The sequence below is a fragment of the Acomys minous genome (genome assembly GCF_964271855.1).
Source record: "Acomys minous genome assembly, chromosome: 6".
Classification (NCBI taxonomy): Eukaryota; Metazoa; Chordata; class Mammalia; order Rodentia; family Muridae; genus Acomys; species Acomys minous.
The window spans coordinates 42,159,599-42,181,605 of NC_140487.1; the positions used below are offsets into that span (position 1 = coordinate 42,159,599).

The 22,007-nt window shown below is 46.2% G+C and overlaps 1 protein-coding gene across 1 annotated transcript in view; it reads right to left on the bottom strand.

Moving 5' to 3' along the window:
- Positions 1-532: 532 nt before the first annotated feature.
- The window catches only part of CNPY1 (canopy FGF signaling regulator 1), a 56,574-nt gene continuing 35,099 nt past the window's right edge, over positions 533-22,007 (bottom strand). Inside the window, exons 4-6 of the mRNA XM_084784418.1 lie at positions 8,759-8,962; positions 6,893-6,989; positions 533-3,143 (exon numbers count right to left, since the gene is read on the bottom strand). Coding sequence (XP_084640544.1) covers positions 3,106-3,143; positions 6,893-6,989; positions 8,759-8,962 — 339 coding nt within the window. The 3' untranslated portion in view covers positions 533-3,105. The remainder of the gene's footprint in view (positions 3,144-6,892; positions 6,990-8,758; positions 8,963-22,007) is intronic.

The following is a 22,007-nucleotide window of genomic DNA, read 5'->3' on the forward strand; positions in this document are numbered from 1 at the left end:
CACCCACTGACCCAACATCCATCCACCCACCCACCTACCCATCTATCTACCTACCCACCCACTGACCCACCATACACCTACCCACCCACCCACCCATCCATTCATCCATCCATCCATCCATCTACCAAGTATCTATCCACCACCCATCCTTCCACGCACTTCTGAACTTTCTCAGATAATCAGAAGGGGAGTGACTTCCCTTCCTTCTGAGGCAAACCTCCTGCTAGAGATGAAGAAGCAACAGGAGTAGGTCAGCCAACATTACACAAACACCACCACCTTTCCCCCAGGGCAGATGGTGACAAAGCACACTGGTAACCCCTGCTCCACAAATGACCAGCATAGGGCAGCAAGTACGTCAGTGGGACAATACCATTTCCTGCATCTTTTCCTAGGTGATTCTCAGGCCATATTTCAGTTTCATTTATTACAATTGATCTTTTCTAGTTACCTTGCTCTAAAAGCAAATAAATGTATAACGAGAATCACATTGCAGGCAGGAAGTCTTAACAAAAACTCACAGGTCTCCTACGAGTATATTTTTATTGCAATAATTTAATGTTCTTCACTGTATCTAGGTACCAAACAGTGCCCCAGGTTACTGATTGGCCTTTAACATTTCTAGTTATGATTAGCTCACAAGTTTGTACCAAGTTTAAGAGCAGATCACAAAAGCATGCCCAAAACTGACTTTTCCACAATATTCTACCATAATCTGAATTTTAAGAGTGATACACAGTTTAAACTTTTTTTTTTGTTACATTTAGCTATGCACATAAGAATAAACACAGTGTAAGCCGAGAAACTCCTTTGGCTTTGGCTATGCCGTAGGGCTTGTCTAAGTAAGCGTTGATGTTTCCTGTTGGGACTTTGGCTCAGTTCTACTCTGTGCTCCTAGTGAAATGGGTTCAGCAGTCTTGGCTTGCTCTTAGCAAACAGAAACCTGCAGAAAAATGATAAGCATCTTGTCTTGGCCAGTTTGGTTTGTGGGTTGTGAGGATACAGGCTCTGGCGAGGATTCCATGGAAACCCTAACACACCTCACGGGGCCTTGTCTCCTCTTCCTGCCTTTTATCACCAACCCTGTCTTCCCAGGAATTTTAATAGTATCATTATTATTTGTTTTTGGCCTCCATCTAGGTTGATTTTTATTAACTCTAAAAAATTTTCGTCCTGCAGCCTGAGTGTTTTCTTTTGCTTTTAGCAGTGAGTGGTCCTCCCTGGCTTCTCATCTTGCCTTGTACTTGGTGTCATCTTAAAGGCAGAAAGAATGGCCAGCCAGCACAGCTTCTCTCTCCGACTACTACATCCCAGCAAAGCAGGCACTTCACAGGAAGCAGGCAGAGAGACCTGGGGCTCTGGGTAATTCTCAATCAAACCAAGGTTTAGTCAGCAACTCAGTGAGCTACAGGCATTCATACGACCTCAACAAGGTTGATATGGAAAAGAATTACAAAAATATGTAAGTCATGAGATATCAAAACCATTGTAAGATCTAAGGCCCTATTTGGCGAAAAATCCAAGAAAACCTGGAAACACGAGTGTCTGACTATGCATCTGCATGAAGGCCCTAGCAGGTGAAAAGCGGCCTGGCAAAGGGAGGCTCTCTTAGCATCACAGCCTTATTCCCATAAAGGCAACTTTTAAGAAATGCACCATAGTGTGCATTTACTGAGAAAGACCAAGTAAGAACACACTAAGAAGACTTCCTGTCTCAAAAGCCAAGTTAATCTTACAGGTCACTGAAATGAGATGAGGGACAAGGGTCCCGCTTCCGTTTTTGTGACATCTTCCACTGTAGCTCAGACTATGCTTTTTCTTCCATGCTGGGAAGCAACATCTCCTGTCCTGGCATCTCTTCTTCCTAAGGGTTACAGAGGACCTATAGCACAGCCAGCCACAGACACACTGCGCAAGCACATGCTTTCTCAGATTCCTACATAAACAATGACATTAGGACTTAAGACTAAGGGGAAGGAAAAAAAATAGAAATCTCTTCTCTTTATTTTGGTAAATGTTTGCAAATATAAGGATTATTCTGCCTGAGGAGCCCAGTGAATGACTTAAATAGTGTCATTTCTGGATGGTTTTATAAACAACCGTTTTAGCTCTTCTGATGCAGGTTTCACTGACAATGATGAAAATTTCTTTAATTAAACAGGTGTAACCTGTACCCGCACACGCTGAATAATTAAAGTTCAATTCCACTAAATGCAAATTTAGCAGAGACAATGAGAGCACCCAGGAGTGGCTGTTATCACGTTTTGTTACAGTAAGTGTGGAAAAAGGTAAATTTCCCTCCACATCCAAAAATAAATACATAAATAAAAGTCCTGTGGAAGAGTGACAAATCAGCCTATAAGGAAATCTACATACTATGATCAGTGAGGGGAAAACAAACCAAGAGAGATTCAAGCAAGACAGAAAACGTGTTCAGCGCTGTATCATTTGAGGCCCGTGGTGCGATAACCTTTGGAGCCATCTGAACTCAGAGCGTGGTCAGCAGCCCGATGAGGTGGCCATTCACCGGGAGAAGCACCCAGGTCCCTTCTATCTATCCTACTGAATCCTAGGGATAAAGTTCTGAAATCTGTTTCCAGATCTGTAAGTCCCATTCCTGATTTAGAGGGGTGGCTTTGCAAGCACCACACAGAACCTTCCAGAATAACCAACCCATGGCATTAGCTGCAACTGAATGCCTTGAATTGGAGCCAATAGAATAGCTGAGAAGTCAAACTGAGTTCTTCCCAAACTACAAGCCATGTACAGATGTGTCAGACACATTTGCTATGAAACCCTCTACCCACTCTTAAATCCCTACTGACTTAGAGAAATGGTTTCACCCTTTTCCCGCCACCAAAGTTAATGCTCTATTGTCAAGCCAGCTTCCACCCAAACATGCCAAGGGGTGTTCAGTCATATAAACTGCTCTTCACCTAAAAGAAGACGTGGGGTTTGTCACGATGCCAAACAAGAGATTTTCAAACCAATATCACGCATGAGACATGTACAGCAGACCGGAGATGAACTTCCTTATCATGGGGGGGTCACGCAATGTGGAGGCACACAGTGACCTTTGGGGCTGTGACTCCACCCTTCTCACTCCTAGGGCTCAGGATGGTTGATAGGAGTGCCGCAGAGATCTGGAGAAAGAGCAAGAACAACGTCACTAACAAGTAAATCCCAGGGCACTGAGATGTTCTCTCTCCACAGAAGGCCCAGGCTGGCGGCAGCTACGTTAAAGATTTTGTTGCAGAAAAAAAAAAAAAATTTAAATACACAGAAAAGTAGGAAGGGATATCCTGCCCTGGGTCCCGAGCCAAGCTTCTAGAACAAAGCTGGCCAACCCTACTGTTCTCATCTCATCTTCCAGTCTTTTTGGACCAAGCATCATTTGTGGCACCTCCACAGGATTGGGAGCATCCAAGCAAGGTGTCTCAGGGCGGGAAGGGATGAGGATGCTGGCCTGCAACTCGGGAGGCAGTAGCCATTTTTATTTTCATTGCCTTGCCTTTTGAAAGCAAAAATAGCAGTCCTATTTAGGAAGACCATGGACTATTCTAACTACATAATGTATTTGGAGTGGGCTGGCCTATGAGAGTAAGGAACTTTAATGTGTTAGAATGTAAGTCTCTGCTCTTGGGTTGAGAAGTCAGACAAAACTGAAGGTTCTTATTTACTCAAATGCCGGGTAGCCATCTCTAGACACTTGTTATCTTACACCATGAGTTCTGTTAAGATGTTTCTAAGTGTTGTGATTGATTGGATATTAGCACAGAGTGGTCAACATAAAATATCTTTATTTATGTTTCCACTTAGACCCTTACCACTCCAGGGCACCAGTGTAGCCACTCACTCACAGCCCACAGCGTGTGCCCTCTGCCCTGCATGGACACACGTGTACTTTGAGTCACATTCTATATTATATCATGGTTTTACTCCTCTCGATTTCAAGATATCAAAGTGACCCTGTGGAGATGCAGGAGATCCCACAGAAGATACGATTGGGAAAACCTGGTGTACTGACGCTCCCCACCCACCCATTTTTCTTTTGTCTATGAAAATAAAAGACATGTGAGAAATAAGCCCAGCTCCCCTGCCTTCCGCCATGAGCTCAGCGGTAGCCCTTCTATCCAGAGCAGGACACCACAGTGGCACCCAAAGATCCAGGCAACACCCCCATCCATCAGATGACACCCCAAAACATAGCATATTCTCTGCCCCACTTTTGCCTGTGTGTGAGGATGCACGGCTGAGCCTTGACGTGTTGGAGAGTCAGGCTGTGTCCTCATCAGCTCTGCTACAAAGAAAGGAGACAATCTAGACAAAGCAGGAAAAAAAGAGCAAAACTCATATACACAGTGTGGATGTTAGATAAGGAAAGTATGCTTCCAGAGATTTCCAGAAAATCTCTAGTTCTAGAAACATCTATTTTCTAAGTAATTATTTATCTCTCTGTGAGCAAGGACAATCACTTCCCCAGATCTCAGGATGGCAGCTTACATGTGATGTACTCCCCGCTCCCCCTTCTCCCCCCAGACACATACAGGACACAGTCCTACAACATGGTTTACATTGCTGAGATAAGGCTTCAGCAAAGCTGTCATCTACCCTAAGACACACTGAATCTCTGAAATACAGCTGGCACCCTGCTTTGGTAGAAAGACCACTGTACTGTGTTGTAGATGGCACTCAAGGCATCAGGATTTTTTTCTGTGACGTGGAAGAGTCCCCGTTCATGTCATGGGTGTCTGAAGCCATGCCATGTGTTAAATCACAGCACTAAGTCGCTACTCTTCCATTCACTAGAATTTATTTGTTTTTCTTGAGACATGCAGCCCAGGTTAGCTGTGTACACATGTTTGTGTGTGTGTGTTTGTGTGCGCGCGCGCACGCACAAGCACATACACACACGTATACCTGCATGCACCAGATGTCAGGTAATTGTACATTAACCAATAACTACTTCATAAATACACATTACATATAAGATGCTATCTTGAGAATGGGAAAACACCTATTGCTTTTAGGGAGACAAATTCTTATTTAGAGAATAGACACTTCTAGAACTAGAGATTTGGCTGGCAGCCTGGCATTTTTATCATCGGGTGTTATTTTAACTTTTTCTGGCAATAATTTATATTAGTCTGAAAAAGCGTTCTACCTTGCTCTCGCGGTGCTAGCCTGCTTCAATGGCAGGGCTAAGGGAGCTCAGTCCCTGTTAAACACTGATTTGCCCCAGTGTTTTGATTAGATATAAACTGCGGTATCCCTCGCAAGCTTCGTGAAGGAGCACAGCCTGAGAGCGCGCTATGCACCATGCGGCCATGGCAGAGTCTTTGACTCTGCATAACCCAGATGCTGGTAGGAAGAGATGAAAAGCAATCGAACGCAGGGTCGTCCAGTGTGTCCTTGTGCACATTAGCAGCTCTGCACACTTCTTAGGCTTATTCTCCAGGCTCATATTTTCATTTTTATTTCCAGCTATGCCTACATAGAAAATGAGGAGAGGGTACTACCACTAATGCAGCTGAGTCATCACTGAGCCTGGGAGCAGTCCTGCCCCAGAACCTAATCCAGAGGCGGTGACTCCCACAGACAGTGGCTAATGTCCCCTCAGGTCTCTTCTGGAATGCCTTTCTGGTGTTCATCACTGGTGATGATGGCTGGTTCAGATGTTTACAAGGAAAACTAGCGGGCAGATTTCAGACCCTGCCTATCATACGTGTCTGAATATCTAATGCAGGCCTATCCTAGCCAAGCTGAAATGCCTTAAAAAGCCTGTCTTTGGGAAGTATGGCTGTAATTATATATCTATATAAAACCATCTCAGGCTACCAGACAATTCTCTATCATTTTACTGATTTTTTTTTACAAGCTCCCACTGGGATGGAATTTTAAATATAAAGCAAGCTCATTGTCTACTCAGAGTGAGAAACTCTGAACTTTCTTGTTGGTGGGTACGTGGCCCTCTTATCTAGAAACTTTCAACGACATCAACACTTAGCTACAAGCACCCAGGAATATTCCTTTAAGGGTTTTGGTACCATATGTGGTATATAGCGGTGGTGTGTACATAGAAACTCTGCTGAATTCACCCTCAAGCTTCTGCATGGCTTACAGAGCACTACACTGGGATCAAACCATTGTCTTCATATAAACTCGCTCATTTTCTTCCTAAGGACATATGAGAAACCCTGCTCAGCCGACTCACCTCGCTCTTATCCCTGTATAAACATGTGTCAGAGGTACGCTCAAGCAGACTGAGGAGGGACTAGCTAGCGGTCCCAGGCTGCGCCTTGGCCTACAGTAGATACCACTCTGCTCAGTTTTCCTCCTAGCTTCTAAGTGGGCACACATGTGTCTAAACGTGTAAAGCGAATATTAGTTAAACAGCTTAAAACTGGACAGAAAAAAATTGAGATATAGATACTTAGGGGAAAGAACCTGGAAAAAAAATAACCCCAACCTAAACAAGAAAAACTTTAATGTGTTTTCTTTCAAAAATAAAAATCTCACCTTCTGTCATTAGGACAAATACTTAAGCTATAAAAAGGACACCCCTTCCTGGGCCAGGATAGAAAAATCTGTGGCTTTAAAAATTGAAGCCAATGGCTTAGGGGTCACCCAACTCTGAAAAGCAGTGGGTTTCATAACAACTACAGTGAAATCTGAATTATTTGAGGGGGTAAAAAAAAACCCCAGAGAAGGAAAGTCAGCAGGGAAGGCTGTGGCCTAGGCTTCTGGAGCTCTGCTCTCTGGCACATCGTGTCTCCCCAGAAGCCTGTGCTGGAGCCAGGAGGCAGCCAGGCGCCACTGCAGACGAGCTATGCAAGGCTGAGGGAGACCGGGTGAGCGAGGCTGCGAGCACGTGTTACATCAGACACAGTACCTGATTTTTCACTGCACAGCATGTCAGCTAGATGGTGTGCCTCCTGGGCGATAAGTGCGAATATCTCATCCTCATACTTTTCAATGATGGCCTCGCACTGCAGAAACACAACAGCAACACGTGTGAGCAGAGCCACGTTGGAGAGGGAAGCCCCTTATTAGCTGCAGACTTAGTGACATTTTAGTAGTTCAACACAGGAAAGCTTGTAAGCAAGGACGTCCGTTCTCCTTGCCGCCTTTGCCTTGGTACATCACTGCACAAGAGAAACCCTCCTCCCTGAACGCTAATGGTAGCGGTTTCCTGAGACTTAACTAAATGATTACTCTGTTGCAAGACCTCAGAGGAGGAGGAGGAGGGGGATGAAGAGGAGGAGGAAGAGGAAGAGGAAGAGGAAGAGGAAGAGGAGGAGAAAGGAAAATGTCTGGCTGTGGTTGTTTCTCCAAGTCTGGAGTGCAGCAGGCAGGAAGTCACTGAGAGCTCCCCTTTCCCATTTCCTGCAGCATTTTAAGGACCACTTCTCCTGGAAATGCTCAAACCAGTTCCCTTCCAATTTAACATAATAATTCACTCTGTGGTCTGAATCTTTGAAAAGATGGAGGCTCCTCAGCCCTTGTAGCGATAGCCTCCTGTCAGGCTTGGGGGCTGCTGAGTGCTGTGAGGGCCTTGCAGGTCACTAGGGAAGTTTCTCTGAAGACCCTTGAGAAATCTAGCTCAAATCTCGAGTTTGCAAACAAAGCAAACAAAAATAAATAAAAATAAAGCAAGCTGACACTTCAGGCAGGAGAAAGCACAAACTTGCCACAAGATCTGAAAGAGTTAAATTCTGTCTGGAGTGAGTCTCTCCCATCAAGAACTACCAGGTGACCTTTTTTTTTTTTTTTTTTTTTTTTCATTTTTAATTTTTGGAACTGTGGGGTTACTTACTGATGGCCATCCACTGGAGACTGGTAAACCATCTCTGAGTTCATTAAGCAAGACTCTAAGATTTTAAAATGGCATTTTAAAATATTTAAATTCCACTATAATGTGTTTATTTAAAACCTGTGAAAGACAAACACGTTCACAACACCACCCAGGTTCCATGGGGTTTTAGCTCTGAATCATTGCCCTCACTTTTTAATTAAAATGAAATCTCCAAATGTCAGCTTCAGCCCCATGTTGGGGCTGCAGCACGCCTGACATTTTGGCCACCATGTGAACTTAATACATTTTGTAAGCAGGCCTGCCCATCACTGTCTGATTCAACAGCGTTAGGGGAAGTGCAATGCAGTGTATTTTTGCAGGCACACCCTAGTAAACCAGAGGCCAACTTTTCTGTAAAATTAGCCTTAGCCCTTGACCCCAAGCCTTGGTGTAGCCTAGTCTCAGCTACAAAACTTGAACTAACCCCAGGAAAACACTCTCCTGTTGGGGTGGGAGAGAGGATTTGGGGTGACTGCTCCAGCATTTTGCTATAATAATTACTTGAAAACGACTCTATGGCCTCCAGCTCAACTTCACTCCGGACACCACAACCCCGGCTACCTGAGGGGAAAATGCGAGACCCAAGCTGAGGTCTCGTTACCCCACACCAGCAGAATGCCCTGATAAGCAACGTACAAATGGTGTCCACATCACCAGGACAGGGGGCACTGGGCACCTTCCATAAACCTCCCTTCAGCCTCCTCCCCACTGATCACTGAAGCGTGCTGCCATCCCTGAGATGCCAACCGAGGCACTAAGTGTTCAGTTACGACTAAATAGTGGGACAGCACAGGACACCAGGGCATATGAATGTGCCAGGTTGCTCACTGGCTCATCAACACCTCAAGAGTAGCCCCAGGCAGAAAAAAAGAGACCCCAACAGGCTCTTAGAAGGGGGCTTACCGCGAATTTCAAAGGTTTGTAGGCATCGGAATAAAAGAAGAACTTTTTATATTCTTTGTATATTTTCTCTCCCTTTCTCGGAGCGTATCTCCTGAAATACTTCTGCTTGGTCACTGGGTCGTCCTCCAGCTGGTAATCGTTCATTCGCACACACACTTTATCCAAAAGGTCGATGAGAAACGCCTCGGACTGGGCCAAGGGAACCTACAAGAAGAACAGAACCAGCCAGGACACTTGCCCACCCCCACAAGGGTCCAGCGAGTGCGGGGAAGGACGGCTTCCCAGTGGAAGCAGCTGCAGCGCTCTTTATGCAGCTTAAAGCAAGCTTAAGTTCTAGCGAGAAAATAACATGCTTGACAGTGGACAGTAAGAAATGGACAAATCTAGAAACTGCACTTGTAGATGTCATTTTAAAAAGTTGTTGAGTAGAGGCTGAAGCACAGAAAATGGGAGGGAGAGGGGGGCGTTGAGAGCGCGTCAGTTCTGCCCAGTCCGCGTCGCACTGCCCCCCCTCGCCTTTCGGACATCTTGCGGAGGCTATGAGAGGTCCACGCCGAGGTGGTCGTGGGCAGCGGGGTCCGGGGCGCCCCTCACTGGCTCTGGTTTGCTCTGGGAACAGCTGGCGCGCGTCCCGGGCGCCCCTCTCCCTCCGGACCTGCCGGGGCGCGGTGGGCTCCGTGCCACCACCTCCGCCCCGGGCGCGGGTCAAAGAGCACCCTGCGCCCTTGGAAACCGAGACAAAACCTCGTGCGGCGTCTAGACGGGTCAAGGTGCAGGAGGCCGGGTCCCCGCGGCTCCTTCCGGAAGGGGCGTGGAGCCGCCAAGGGCGCCCGGCCGGGCCCGGGACTTTGCGCGCTTTCTCTCTTTCCACCCTCTGCTGATCAAAGAAGGAAGTTTGCATGACAACTGCGCTGAAAGGGGCTGCATGACAAATGAACTCGGTTTCTGCAGTGTTGATATATCCAACCCTCTTTGTCCCCTTTCACACGCAGTGTGAACCCTTCCGGTGCCAACGACTGCGCGACATTCACTGGCGCGCTCAGGGCGCACAAAGGGTCCCGGCGCTTCCCCGCCATCTGGCCGCAAAGCCGATCCGCAATTAACATGAAAGCGCGGGCGGCGGGGCCCGCGAGGAACACCCCCAGATCGCTGCCTCCCCCAGCGTCCACCAGAAACTGATCCTAGGCACTCACTTTATGCAGAGCGCATGAACCCAGCGCAAGGACCGCGCCCGGTCACACCCCGCACCTGCTGTGGCCCAGGTGAACCTCAAGCCACTGGGAACTCTCAAGGCCCTGGCTTCGCTAGAGCAATTAAGTAAATACGTCTACGAACTAGTATGAGGACAGTCCACAGCAGGTGTTAAGGTCTTTTTTCCAAATTCACCAAATTAAAAAAATATATCTATCTACAATGGAAAAAAAAAACAACGAAGATTCCACAAGGGCACCTCCAAATACAAAAGACTTTTTGTTTATGCTTTTCAAGCTTTAAAAGTTGAGAGAGAGAGAGAGAGAGAGAGAGAGAGAGAGAGAGAGAGAGAGAGAGAAATTTACAGGTTTATTGACACAACTGAAAATCGGATAGCTGATGGACACTCCGGAGAACTTGGAGGGGTCACTACGAAAGGTTCCCGATAGCAAAGGCGAATTTTTACGTTAGTGGCTCAAAGCTGGCCTTTTACACAACAACGGCTCGCGTTTTCAGGGGTGTCCCTGTGTTGAGCATCTTTCTTTAACTGATAACATATAAATGCCAGCTTCTAGTTGTCCACAAGCTGGATTTTAAGTCACAGCAGAGTGGGCTCTTTCATTAAAATAAAACAAAACAAAAAAATCTAATAGCAACTAGGAATTAACTCTCTCTCCTTCCCTCTCCCATGAGAAAGGCAGACTCTATGCGTGGGGGTGGAGGAGGGCCTTGGGGGGGGGGCCCAGGGTGGGGAAGACGGGCCTGGGAAGCCCAGTCCTGTTTCCAGGCCAAGAACGTCCTCACACGCTAAGCTTTTCTAGTTGTCTCCCTAGACTGTTCTGTTTTTCTTCCCTTTTCAAATTGACCTAATACTCTGAGCTGTGTGTAGAAGATTGCTGAGTCTTGTAAGTTTGGGGCAGGATCATGAAAGCCCTCTACTTTAAAAGACACTTTTGAAATCTTTTACTTTAATTTTTTTTCCCTGGGTTGCACTTTTTGAAAACAATCCTCCACTTAAAAACCATCAGTGGAACGTGAGTTGTTTTAAAAAGTATAACCTCACACCTTTGGATATAGAGCCGTGTGCACAAATAGGGTGTGTGTGTGTGTGTGTGTGTGTGTGTGTGTGTGTGTGTGTGTATTTTAAGTCTGAAGATTGACAGCTTTTGAATAGCATTAGCTAGCTAGCCTTTTGCAGGAGTCTTTAAAACCAGGTGCAGTAGCTGGCTGAAGGCTTACAAGATACTATAAACGTCTCCCGAAAAGGAAAAGGAGCCCTCCCAACGTGATGGTGATGAGGTCATTTTACAGAAGTCTGCAGTTTTTGACCTTAAAATCCCCAAGCACCAGATATTGGAAAAATATTTTTAAAAGATGTTTCTCATCACAGATTTTTACACGTGTACTAAAATCTGCATTGTTATGATTGGACTCAGCTGAATCACCTTTGGTATATTTAAAGAACGTTCATAGAATAACTGACCGCTCCCCGCCCCCGCCTAAATTGTTCGGATTCTAGGAGTGCAGTAAGTACTGAGACAAGCGGAATAAGAACCAAGTCTTTCTTTATACACAGTGAAGGTTTTGAATGGGACTTGTCAATAATGCGACTCCCTTTGTGATCTTCCGGGAATCTCGCCTCCGCCGTGCAAGGACTGTCTCAGAGATACTGGCCTCATTAAAATATGAATGGAAAGGGCCCGCTGTCACTACCGCTGTGTCAGCGGCTCAGGCTTCGTCAACAGTTTTCTTGCTGTTTTATAGGGACTCCTCTAGCATGGTAGGAATGTGAAAGTGATCTGGGATCTTTTCCTCAATATCCTGGCATAAAGACACCTCCCAACTTTGAAGCCTCCCCCCCCACACACACACACCTCTGAATCACATCCGGGATGGGCACTGCTTTACCACCACCACCACCACCACCACCACCTTAGGCTTTTCCTGACCACTAGCAAGGGAAAGGAGGTGAGAGGTACCCAGACCACAATTTTGAAACAGAAGGAAAGTAGCCAGAAGTTCTGGTTTGGATTTGTCCAGGAGCCTGCAACTAGAGAGTTCGTTACAGACCGCTATGACTACACTTTAATAACAGCCAATTACAGCATGCTCCATGTTTTTTTCATTACTGTGTCTCTGTTAATCTTGTAGCAAATTTCTTGCTTGATAGCTATCACAACCAGGCAGGAATACAATTATGTCACAGCACAATGGACGTGGGGTGGCTAGCTGTGATGCACCCCTCTTTTCCATCACAGCCTGACAGTCGCCAATAAACTTCATTCATCTTCATGGCTGTTTTGTAGTTTTCCTTCAGACACGAAGGTGGCACTTAACCTGCTTAGTGGCTGATAATTTCATATTGTTGCACAGATTTTCCTTTCCTGAGGGTTGGTTACTGTAGCACTTAAAATTGCAAATGTTGGGGCCAGAGAGATGGCTCAGCTGTTAAAGGCTAGGCTCACAACCAAAAATATAAAAATTGCAAATGTTAGATCCAGCTTTACTGCTAATTTTCCATCTGTAAAGAGAGGAATAACCACCGATATTGGTTAAAAGCCATTATTTAGATTTTAAAAGTTACAGCTCTTCACCTTAGGCTTGGATTCAGAAACTCTTGTAGGATGATGAAACATAATTAGCTTTTATGTTAATTGACTGCTATGAGTTTGTTGTATGATACTCCTTCATATAATATGCAAATTGCATCAAATGTTTGGCTTTATTAGACAATATGATTGCAAATCTAAAGGAATTCATTTTGATGAGAAATAATAAAAGTTGATGGATTTCCAGTGTTATGCATATCAGGAAAAAGAACTGTCACTTCTGAACCCAACTAATAAGAGAGACTTTTTTCTGGTAGCCCGTGTTTAAAAGCAGCTGGAACATCACAAAATTCCCATCACTGGTATTTCAAGATTCCACAAAGTCCCTGTTACACAGGTAGGTCTGTGGGCTACAGGCCTGGCAGTTGCTACAGTAGCCTTCTCTTCAAAAAACCATTTCTTGAAAAACAAAACAAAACAAAAAAAATCATTTCTTACCATCTGAACGATGGAACAAACCATTCTGATCTGAAAGCTGGTTTTTCAAGTGTTTTCTCTCCTTACCGTTAGAATACGAGGGCATTTACCAGTAACATGTACTCTCAAGGAGTTAAAAAATAGTAGCCAAGTGAGAACCCTGTTATTTAGGGGAACACAGACACACAGACACACAGACACACACACACACACACACACACACACACACACACATGAGTTTCCAATCATATTTTTTATTCTGGAGGTTAACAGTGACAGAAGAGAATAAAAAGGAATATGATAGTGTGGGCCAGCATTATTGATCACTGAATGAGGGTGGGGTCATCTAACTCAACTTGATTTCCTAAGTTAAAAAATAAAATATATATCCTTTTTTTTGTTTTGTTTTGTTTTGTTTTGTTTTTTGTTTTTGTTTTTCTGTGTAGCCTTGACTGTCCTGGACTTTGTAGACTAGGCTGGCCTTGAACTCATAGCAATCCACCTGTCTCTGCCTCTTAAATGCTAGGTTTAAAGACATGTGCCACCACCGCCCGGCTAAAAATATGTGTCTTTTTCTCATTATTAAATATTAAATTGGCACTGCTGTCAGGTTCTCATTTTTAAAAAAATACTCTGCCATTTTTTAAAACCCATTAAGTTTTGAACATTTAGGTACAATGAAGCACACAGCTACCCATATGAGAACAGGGCCACTTCCTAACCTCTGTGAAGTCCTGTCAGCAAAGACCCAGGCAGTCTCATGACGTGATTGGCCAGTGCTGGGAATTCTGCCGCTTCAGATGTCCCTGATAGGGAAGAGCTGGGCCAGCGGAAAGACAAGACCATTTATTTAAGGCTGAGCAAAGCTGGAGACTAGCCTGGGCTACACAGGTAAGTTTGTGGGCAGCCTGAGCTACAGTCCTTGTGTCAAAAGGTCAAATTTTAAATCAAAATTAAAAAAGAATTTGTTTATTCATTCACCAAATAATTACTGAGCCTTATCTGCACTATAGACCAATGCATTTCTCAAATACAAACTTTTAAAAAATGTTATTGTTTTATTTTATGTATATGTGTGTATGCGTGTCTATATACCACATGTGTGCCTGCAGAGGGCAAAATCACGAGCTGTTATGTGGATCCTGGAAAATGAACCGAATCCTCTGAAAGAGCAGCCAGTGCACTTGATTGCTGAGCCATCCCTTCCACCCCAAATACAGAGTTCCCTAAAAACTTTGTGATTCTGAATTAACATTGAAATAAACATTTTTAACTAGACTATGCTCCCAGTGGACATCAGATGGTGATGTGTGGCCACGTCTATGGACTGCGGTGGCTGCCCAACTCTCTGAGGAGCCAGCTCTGCCAAAGATGGTCCAGTGTAGAAAGTGGGCAGAGGCACAGCGGGGAGGCTACCACGGCCTTGCTTGACTTTGTCTTTTGCGCGCCATAGACACATGTCGAGGGAGTGATGAAATAGCCTGGGAAAGCTTGGGAAGTCTGTCTAAAGGGAAGAAGGTCTGGGACTTAAGTGATGACTTAAGGTGTGTCATGTCCACAGAGGGCAAGCACATGGACACATGTATGTCCACCTCCATAGGCATGCTCTCACATACACATGTAGACATGCTACACACCAATATACATGTGCTCACACACATCCAACATCACATTCTCACATATTTATGTGCACACACACACACACACACACACACACACACACACACACACAGAACAGAGAGATTATACAGAGAACACCAGCTGGCCTCTTAGCTGACAATAAACCTGAAGGCGCTGTGTAGCTGGCTTCTGGGTGGGGCTAGCAACAACCGCAAACAGAAATGCCTACTGTGTTTTGGACCCTCATGAGACTACTGGACTCTTTCAAAAGAGAGAGTCCCTAATCACCTGACCTCCACACCCCCATCCTGGTCTCAAGCCCCCAGTTCAGGACTGTGTTCTGTGACTGAGTGGCTATCATCTCCTGGCCCCAGCTGAGCCTGAGGACACCTTGAAGGGTTGGCACAGGGTCTTTATAACCCTCATTGGTGTGTTGCTGTGCCACTCACCTCCCTGTGCGAGGGACCTGGGGACAGCACAGCTTCTGAGCTTCAGGCCACTCTATCTATCTATTTATCTATCTATCTATCTATCTACCTATCTATCTATCTATCTATCTTTATTTTTAAAGACTCTGTCTGTGTAGCCTGGCTGCATCAGCCTCCTAAGTGTTTCTGTTACAGTTGTATGCACTGTACCTGGCTAAGACAGCTTTCCTTAAAAACACTTTCCAATACAAAGAGTAACACTTCCATTTTATTATTTAAAAAAAAAAATAAGAAAAATAAGATTTATACCTACACCAGACCTCAGGGGGGGCACTTCTAGAATTACCTGTGACCTAAACCTCAGCCATGGCTGTCTGAGAGTTCCCCTGCTCAGCCCACAGTGTGGCCGGCCATGCCTGCCTCAGAAGAGCCTCCCGTAGGAGGATGGCCTGGCAGTTCCCTCTGTCCTGGCAGCACTCCTAAGCTGCTGTGGCCCCTTGCTTTCTGGATCCGGCCCAGTGTCCTGGCACTCTGGTATGCAACCAACTTCAGCAGCATCTGTTTCTTGTCATGCCCACATGAAAGGGTAGGGTGGCGCATGCGCTGAGTGGGCCGAATGGTGCGCTCCCAAATTCATGCCCCCAAGACCTGAGAGCACATCTAGAAATAGGCTTTTTGAAGAGGGAATATATTTGGGGGTGACCCTTCTCCACAGTGCAGGCATCTTTTCTTACAAGACCTACGGAGCTAGGTGTGGTGGCTCACACCTTTAATCGCAGGCACTCGGCTGGCAGAAGCAGGCAGTTCTTTATGAGTTGGAAGCCAGCCTGGTCTATATAGTGAGCTTCAGGCCACCCAAGGCTACATAGTGAGACCCTGTCTCAAAAGATAAAATAAAGAGGAGATTTGGACATGAATATACAAAGGGATGACACGGAGAGAAGCTAGCATCCATAAGCCAGAGAGACTACAGAGGTGCTAGCCCCATGGTACCCTCAACTCTGACTTCGGCCTCATGAAAACTGATTAGGGTATGATCTGTGGGGCTTTGTTATGGGGACTTTGCATACACACAGAGATTCTGAAGGCCCAGCTCCCACTTTGGCAGAGGTTAAGAGCACTAGCTGCTCTTCCAGAGGTCCTGAGTTCAATTCCCAGGACCCATATGGTGGCTCACAACCATCTATAATGTGATCTGGTGTCTTCTAAAGGCGTGCAGGCATGCACACAGGCAGAATAATAAATAACTCATTTTTTGTGTATGTGTATGTTTGCATGTGTGTATACACAAGCACATGGGTACCCACGGAAGACAAAGGTGGGGGTGGATGCTCTGGAACTGGGGCTGCCCACCCAACATTGTGTAACAATGTGGATAACAATGCTTTTAACTACTGAGCCATCTCTTCAGCCCCTGATGTGACTTGAAAAAAAAATTTATGTGCCATTTAGCACCAGGACAGAGAGGTCCTGACTCCAAGCCTTGTCTTTTGGACACATGAAGAAAAGATGCCTCAGTTTTTAGACTCAAATCATCCAGAACAGCCCTTATGGCGTGCCAGAAGCCCTACTGTTTCATGCTGTTCTACTCAGGTGAGCTACCATAGCAACAGGGAGGTGGCCAAAGCCAAGAACAAAGAGCTTAGGGTGGCAAGATGGCCAAAGTACTTGCAATGCAGACCTGAAAGCCTCTCAGTCTCATGGTAAAGAGAGAAAAGTGACTCTTGAAAGCTGTACACTATGGCACACATGTGCCCTCACACACTCTCTCTCTCTCTCTCTCTCTCTCTCTCTCTCTCTCTCTCTCTCTCTCTCTCTCACACACACACACACACACACACACACACACACCACGTACAGGTACACGTATATACAACAATAATAATCAATTTAAAATGTTTAGAATTTGGGTGTAGCTGGTGGAAGAGCACTTGCTTGGATGAACCAGGGCCTGAATTCCACCCTCAAAAGGGCAAAAACAAACACACTGGAGATCGTTCACTTATGAAAACAAAAAACAGAGGAAGGAGAGGGGTCTTAGGTCAACTCCAGCAACTATTGTGTGTGGCATGGTTTGTGTCGCTACAGAGCTGGCCATTCTTCAGCACCTTTGGATCTGTCTTCACTCGACTCTTTCCTCCTGCAAGAGTCTGGGTTTCTTCAGCAGCTCAGAGGATGCGCTGCCCTGGGATGAGAAGCCCACGTGACCGTGTCTCCTACTGTCCTTGGGAAAGACTTCTCAGTAGAGTTGGTCTTTCCAGACTTCAGTGGATACATGGGTCTGAGGTTTAACATTACGCTGTCAAGTTTCCTCCCAGCTCAGAAATTAGTTGCAGAAATACCAGGTCAGGGGCTGGAGAGATGGCTCAGGGATTAAGAGCACTGTCTGCTCTTCCAGAGGTCCTGAGTTCAATTCCCAGCAACCTCATGGTGGCTCACAACCATCTGTAATGAGATCAGGTGCCCTCTTCTGGCATGCAGGCATACACCCAGGCAGAACACTGTATATGTAATAAATAAATAAGTCTTTTTTTTTTTTTTTGGTTTTTTGAGGCAGGGTTTTTCTGTGTACCCTTGACTATCCTGGACTCACTTTGTAGCCCAGGCTGGTCTCGAACTCACAGCAATCTGCCTACCTCTGCCTCCCGAGTGCTGGGATTACAAGTGTGTGCCACCACGCCCGGTTTTAAATAAGTCTTTCTAAAAAAGAGAGAAAGATAAACAACAATGGCAAACATTATTTAATGGGGACAGGATGGATTTACCGATACAGTGGCCTTTTGTTGGAGACACTGACATAGATTGGTTTGTGCCCTGTAGGTTTTCTCTTGTTTTGTTTTTAAGACAGAGTGTCATGATGTAGCCTTTGCTGGCCTGGAACTGACGATGTAGACCAGGTTGGCCTTGAATTCGTAGAGACTTGGCTTCCTCTGTCTCCTGAGGTCAAAGATGTGTGCCAGCTGACTCCTTATGCTTCACACTCATCCTATCCAAACCAGAGGAGGTGGTTCCTAGAATCATAAGAGAGCCGAGAGAACACAAACAACCTATGCCCCAGATCCCACATGCTAACACCACCCTTTCCTCTCCGGAACTGAACCTGTGTGGGCGTGACCTGGGATTTCTTTTCTTTCTTTCTTTCTTTTCTTTTCTTTTCTTTTCTTTTTTTTTTTAAGATTTATTTATTATGTGTTCAGTATTCTGCCTGCATGTACACTGGCACGCCAGAAGATGGCACAGATCTCATTCTAGATGGCTCTGAGCCACCATGTGGTTGCTGGGAATTGAACTCAGGACCTTTGGTGGAGCAATCGGGGTCCTTTTTTTTTTTTTTTAAGATTTATTTATTATGTATTCAATGTACTGCCTGCATATGTGCCTGCTGGCCAGGAGAGGGTGCCAGATCTCCATAAAGATCGTTGTGAACCCCCTTGTGGTTGCTGGGAATTGAACTCAGTGCTCTTAACCCCTGAGGCATCTCTCCAGCCCATGTTGTTTATCTCTTTTGGGGGCATTAATAATTGCATATCACATAGTCAGTATGTTCGCCACCCAAGAATTTAATAAAACATGAGTGTTTGCTGCAGCAATGGAACTCAGACACGAAGGGAAAGAGCCTCTGAAAACATTAGCATCCTGAGGAACCAAACTGTTCCTTCCAAGGCTCCACCCTGCATCCCACACAGGAGCCAGATGCTCCTGTCATCCCACAGTCTGCACACGTCTTAGCAGAGCACTCTGTAAGATTCATAGATCATTGGCTCGGGAGATGGCTCACTCAGTGGGGGAAAGGTGCTTGTCACTAAGCCTAAGGACCTGAGTTCAATCCTCCGGACCCACAGTGTGGAAGGAGAAAAGAAGCCAGGAGCAACAAGCCAGTAAGCAGCATTCCTCTACAGTTTCTGCTTCATTCAGCTCCTGCCCTGGGTTCCTGTTCTGAGCTCTCTCAGTGATGAACTGTGATGTATAACTGTAGGCTGAAATAAAGCCTTTTCTGCCGGCATTGCTTTGGGGCATGTGTTTTATCACAGCAATAGAAACCAAAGATAGTCTTATTTCTTAGCACTGCATTTTGACAAATGCAATCTCCCTGCCAGCTCAGACTCCAGGTAACTTACTCTGTGTGAGAGAACTCTTGGTTGCAGGTGGAATCATGGCGATTGTAAAGGTCAAGTGCACTGGATGAACCTCCGTCAGGAGCTGTGCTAGGGATGGTGGAGACAAAGACAGTGGCACATCCTACTGACAAAACCTGGTTCTCTTAGTATTCCTCTTGGGAAACTGTACAGTGCCAGGGACCAAAGAATGAAGGGGGAGATATAGTTTGGTTAGAGAACCATTTAATGGGCCTGACGTTCCTACTGTGAGCAGGATAGGTATGGGGTCAGACAGGAGTCATGGCGGTGGGCCTATCCCTGGAACTACGGCCTGGGAATGAAGTCACATGCACAGCACGTGCCCTTGAGGGTGGCCTTCTCTGCTGTGAGGTCCTGGCCACAGATTGCCTATGGACAGTCCTGAACTAAGAGCAGACTTTTTTTTCTTTTGTTGTTGTTGTTGTTGTTGTTGTTGTTGTTTTGTTTTTTGAGACCTGGCTTTTCTGTGTAGTCCTGGCTATCCTGGAACTCACTCTGTAGACCATGCTGGCCTTGAACTCAGAGATCTGCCTGCCTCTGGCTGGGATTAAAGGCGTGGGCCACTACTGCCTGCCAAAAGCAGCTCTTTGTATTCATGAAGAGTAGAAAAGGTTACATTGTGCTATGGAAGAGGGTACTTTTAGAGTGGGAAAGGATTCGAAGCTTACATTTCAGCATCTAAAGGTTCTTTTTTTTTTTTTTTTTTGTGGAACTGGGGACTAAACCCTATGCTGGACAAGCTCTCCAGTCCATGTAAGTGCAGCTCTGTTCACTTCTGTACTGTCTGAAACTAAGAGGAGCAGTGGGGTGCATCTTGGAGGCGGTGACACCCTTAGTCGTTACAGGTAATACTCCACACACACTGCTCTGATGCTGTGCTCCTCTTCAGAATGGTCCTGCACCAGGCATACCACAGCCGTGGCCCCTGTGTAATTCCACCCTCTCTTTCCACTGCATTCTTCTCTCTCCTCTTGAAACCATATAGAACTGCCCTCCTAGAAGGCACGTGTACACACACACACACACCTGAGAGCAACAGGTTGCTTATCTAGGCATGGCCTATGGAATCTTTTCTGTGAAGCCACGGGCATAGACCTTTGCACACTACATGTGATATGGGCCATAAAACCAGAGGCATGTGTGGAGCTTTGGGTATGATGATGCCCTATTGGTTACCACTCCACTGGGCAGGCCCTCGAGACCCTCAATGGTCTTAGTCCACTCGGCTCCCGCTGCCAAGGTCCCCTGACTGTCCTGGGGGAAGATGGGGGCAGTAGGACCAGGTGCCTCTGAAGGTCTCCATCCTAATCATTCGCTTATTTTCTTCACAGAGGGGACCAGGCTCTGGGAACAGATTTCTAGTCTACACATTGAAGCCAGGCCAACCAGATGCCAAGGGCCCTCCCTGAGCATCAAGGCCACAGTGCAGAGCACCTCTTTAGATTTGGCAAAGGGTACCAGGTACCTCTGTGGAGTGTTCCCTCTGAGCATCTGTACTGCCCTGCACCCTCCCTTGCCTGTTCACACAGCAAAGCCAGTCCCAGACATCTCTGGGTGCCTGTCCTATGGCCACAGCTCTAGAACAGCATGCTGGACTCATTCTTCTTCCAAAATAATCTGTACCCTTGATTTCCTGCAAACAGGAAGACTCAAAGTCAGAGCACACCTGTTCTAGCTGCTCATATGCCAGGGTGTGGAGGTGCCCATTGGGCCACACAGCTCCTTTTGTCCCTCGGGAGAGACGGGAATCCCTTAAATGTTTCTCCATTATCCTCCATTCTTCACCCGATTTGCGGATCCACGCAATTCTTATTCAGTGGATAAGGAGCAATTAACAGGACTAGGGATTTATTAAGGATAAGTCATGCCAGACGGTTTTGACAGCTTGTTTTGAGTGTGACAGAATTACCAAATCCAAGGTTAGATGCATTATGTATTTAGACTTTAGTGCAATGTCTAATGGCAGGCTTGAGGAAGTATTCCCGCCAAATGGCAGGAGACAGTAATGTACCAGACACAGACTCAAAGGTCAGCGATAAAGGACACACGACATGCAGCAACACTTCCAGACAGGTCAGGAATGGTAGGGAAGGGAGTGGCATTTCATGAGGAGCCATCAAGGTCAATGTTAAGGTCCGTTCCTATAGGGACATCATCCGGAGTGAGGGCAAGGGTATGCTGCTGGCCAGTAGGGGTGGTGGGAAACCCAATCCCCAGCCCTCAGAAGACAGTGCTCTCCCTAGAGCTAGTTAACCACAGCGATGGAGTTGGGTTCATCCCCACCCACCTCCCTCCCACCCAAGAATATCTTACAAGGAGGTCCAATGGGAGATGAGCTCACTCGGTCCCATGGAACGAGTGTAGTGTCTGGGGTGCCCAGTTTTTTCTGTCCGATGGTAGAGTTGTGTCCACAAAGCATATACTCAGGTCCTGATGTTCATACTCAGTCTCACAGGTATGGTTAAGCTGAGGTCCTGTGTTAAGGTGGGCTCTGAACCAATGTGATTGGTGCCTTTATAGCTAAAGGGGAGACACGTGGACACATGATGCCACAGGTATGTGAGCCCAGGGATGGGCTAAGTTGTTACATTTCCTGGGTAAAGACCCTATTGAGTAGGGAAACAGCTCCAGAGACTGTGAGATGCTGGGCTGTGCAATGTTGGACTGTGAGATGCTGGGGTGGAAGACACTGGGCTGTGAGATGATAGGCTGGAAGATGCTGGGCTGTGAGATGCTGGGGTGGAAGATGCTGGGCTGTGAGATGCTGGGCTGTGAGATACTGGGCTGGAAGACACTGGGCTGTGAGAAGGTGGGCTGGAAGATGCTGGGCTGTGAGATGCTGGGCTAT